Here is a 3,561-nt window from a genome sequence, read left to right on the forward strand (position 1 = left end):
CCGTACACACCGAGCATGTTATCACTGTGCTCACAATTCAATATCTCCGGTCAAGACAATGGAAACCCTGTCACGTTTCGAAGTTCCCAACGCGCCAGACAACTCCGACCTATTGGACCTCGAAGACGTAGACGACGAACTCTTGCTCCGAGATGCTGAAGAGCTACTCGCGACGTTCGCCAAGAAGAAGCTGCCACTATCCGGAGCGGAACGACGCGAGCGCTCCTGCAAACGGCAGAAATCAGAGCGTGAAAGACTGGAAGAAGAAGTAGTGGTTCTGACTAAGCGACTGGAAGCTCAGATGAAGCAACAGGGCCCCAACGAGCTGCTGGCCTTGTCTCTCAGGCAATCAGTCACAACGTGGAGAATCATTTCTATGAAAGAAAAGCGAAATCGTCTTGTTGCTGAAGCGTGGCAAAACCAATTGCGAGGCGCGGTAGCGGACCAGGCGGCGCTGATTGTCGATCTTCAAGACTTGATCTCGAGACGGATGCGTCGGGGGGGAAACAGGATGACGTTGAGAAGTTGCTATCGCTGACGCAGACGGAGCGCTGTTTTACTCCAACAACGGGATGCTGATCGAGGCTTGCTTGGGAGAGCTGACGAACGTCTATCGAGAAACGGATCGAATTTCCATTCGTGTGCGTCGAGCGTAGCTCCGCTGGGCGGATTCAACTCCGTGATGAAGGACAATGGTGACGTCGAGATCTCCGAGATCGCAAATGTGCAGTATCAGCTTTTTGGCTACCAAAGTGCCTGTGAAATTGCCTGGGGAGGTAATATAATTACCTCACCGTCAAACGGAGCGACGGCTTCACAACGCGTCCGCAGGCTGCGAAAACGAGTTTCGGTTCAGTTTCGCGTCATTTGCCCACAAGACCTCGGAGAAGACGTGGTTTTTACAACACACTTTGTTGCGAAGCGATGCACTAAGCAAACCCGCACGGTAATGGTGTGGCGCGGCCTCATGGAGGGTGAGGGGGAATTCGCAGGTCTCCGCATGGAAGAGACGGGGTGGTGTGTGGTCTCTTCAGAGCTCAGAGGTGTTTCAGACGGCCCCTTGACGATGGTCCAGAAGTATGCGCGTGTCGTACCGCTACATTTTAATGCCCCAAAGGCAAAAGTGCACGAATTTTCTGAGCTTATCCTCCGATGCCTTCACGAGGTTGACTCGACAATCGCTGCGCTGATTGGCAAACTGAGAAACAAGGCGCCAGATGATGTCGTGGCTGTAGTGGAGTTCTGAAAGCGAGGATAGATTATTTTAATGAAGATGCTTTCCGCTGTGGTTATTGTTTGTGTGGGTCTAGCATGGTTCGGCAACGTAATAGATATCAAGGCCATTATGCTCAAGAACTATTGTACTTCAAGCTCTAGAACTACCGTCTCCTTACATTGCGCTTCAAGCTCTAGAACTACCGTCTCCTTACATTGCGCTTGAAGTGCCCAGTACTCCCTCGTGTGTAATGGACGCGCCATCGAGCACGTTGGCAACATCCTCCATACTCCCCAGCAGCCGAAGCAACGCAGTGATCCAGTCGACATTGACTTCCAAACAGATAATGCGACTGCTAACTTCGTCAAATACAAAGCTCATCGAGCAGTGGCACGTGATCCGCTGACCCAGAAGGCGCTTTCCCAGCGACACTTGAGCGTCGGTGTTGCCGCGATCCTTGTCAAGGTGCGGAAACACCATGTGTAACGTGGCCGCCGATATTGTGACAGTGAACATTGCAGTAGCTGTGAGCACTCCCAGAGTTGCTGCTTCCACCCGCTTAAGGTGTATCGCTGGGTACAAAAAGTACGTTGCGTATCGGCGTAGCTGCCGCAGTAGGCCGCCAACCCCGGACACACTCCCCATGACGATGTCTGGAGCGAACTTCAGTTCCACCACAAGTGACTTGATCAGCTCAGACCCACCGATTCCGATAAAATCCCTGGATTTTGGAAGCTGGTTTGCACGAAGGAGAACACCTTGGCCATGAGGCACCACGTATTCCCGTTGCCGTTGTCGCGATATGGGCCTCCTTGCTGAACTTGCATGAGGCCATCAATTTCCTTTCGCAGGTCCGCGTTGCCCTTCTCCAGACTGAGTAGATATTCTCGCTGCCTTTGGCGGTAACGGCTCTGGTTAATGCGGCAACGCTCTTCACGGCGTGCCACCTTGGCGTTCTGCAAAGTCGGATCTGTCCGTGCACGCGACTTTCGGCCTTCACGCTGCTGCGATGTTCGCGAAGTAGCATCGTTTGAAGGTCTCTCCTGGGACAGAGTGGAGTGGTAGTAGACCTGCTCGTCACCGTAAGGCATGTCGACTTGAACGGAGTGAAGTAGGATGCTGGAGAAGTTGGTGGCGGTACGTCTGAAGGAGAACCGTGGAAACTGAAACTCAGCTCCAAACGCCCGGAAACGTGCACTTACCTCGATTGCGAACGCTCAACTAAGCGGTCGTCGCGATGTCCTCAGACCCACGATATTTCACATGCACCATACATCGACATTTTGGCGTGAGTAGGGAACCACACATAAGTGGTGGTGGTGTGTTCAATTAGATGAGCACGGACTGCTTTGAGTCGACAGATTGTGCTCAGGTATGATACTTGCCTCTCACAAAATTGTGTGCAGTATTCCTGCCAACCTCACGAAGTGGTGATTGTTCTAGGTTACACCAGCCAGGGCGTCAAAGTTGGGTGTGCAAGCAAGGTCGTCCCTGCCGTGCTGCTGTCCGTTAGAAAGAATGGAATCACTCGATCTCTTCCTGCAGCCCGGTCTGCAGCGCTACCCTGAGCATCTCGAGCGTGTCTGCCTTGGCGGCGGCCAGCTCGCTCTCGAGCTGGCACTTGTCCAGCTGTGCCTTGGTGAAGAGCTCCGGGTTGGACCCGCTCTTCTCGACCAGCACCTTCAGCACCTGCAGTGGGATGTCAGCAGGGTAGTCGGCGGCCGCCGCGTCCGACGCCTTGAGCAGCTCCACGTAACGCGCGGTCTTATCGTTGAGGAAGCCCAGCTGTTCCAGACGAAAGTCCGCCGCGCCGTCCGTGAGCTGTTCCAGCATGCGCACCACGTTGACCAGCGTCTCCAGCAGCTTGGGCCCTCGGAGCGGCCCGGAGGCGGCAGCTCCGCCAGGAACTGGCCACCTCGGTTGACGCAAAATAATATTTTATTTTCAAAGATCACAACGCATTTAATCCAACCACTATTGAATAAACGGCGAAATTATTATTGGTTGGATTAACGTTGGCGACCGGTTCTGTGCCTTTTCTTTGGTTACAATTGCGCCCTGTTCTGGCACGCTTTTCTATACCAGCTTTTGGGAAGACCGTCATTGGGGGGAGAAACCAGTGTGTACCTAAAAGCTTCCTACTCCTAAGGATTTTCCTAAAATATCATGTGGACCACATTATTTTTGGACTGGGTTGGGCCAAAACAAAAAGTACCGTAACTAACATTACAGGCAAGGGCGAACGGATGCGCGAGTGTCGTGTCAATCTATAGTTAAAACAAGATGAATTATCGGTGGATTTTAGGACGGATTTTAGGGGATTTTGCTAGGACAGATAATTAGGT

General features: G+C 52.6%; 2 protein-coding genes across 2 annotated transcripts; both read right to left on the reverse strand.

Annotated features, from left to right (window-relative positions):
* Positions 1-1,905: 1,905 nt before the first annotated feature.
* Positions 1,906-2,437, reverse strand: IUM83_19452 (Bzip transcription factor; the record flags this gene model as incomplete). The annotated part of the gene is made up of 2 exons (XM_067944502.1): positions 1,906-2,312; positions 2,419-2,437. The coding sequence occupies 2 exons, from the start codon at positions 2,435-2,437 to the stop codon at positions 1,906-1,908; spliced, it is 426 nt and encodes a 141-aa protein (XP_067789584.1).
* Positions 2,438-2,740: 303 nt separating this feature from the next.
* On the reverse strand, positions 2,741-3,079 carry IUM83_19453 (rna polymerase ii mediator complex subunit 10; the record flags this gene model as incomplete). The annotated part of the gene is made up of 1 exon (XM_067944503.1): positions 2,741-3,079. The coding sequence occupies one exon, from the start codon at positions 3,077-3,079 to the stop codon at positions 2,741-2,743; it is 339 nt and encodes a 112-aa protein (XP_067789591.1).
* Positions 3,080-3,561: the final 482 nt, after the last annotated feature.

The sequence above is a fragment of the Phytophthora cinnamomi genome, assembly GCF_018691715.1.
Source record: "Phytophthora cinnamomi strain GKB4 chromosome Unknown Contig51, whole genome shotgun sequence".
Lineage (NCBI taxonomy): Eukaryota > Oomycota > Peronosporomycetes > Peronosporales > Peronosporaceae > Phytophthora > Phytophthora cinnamomi.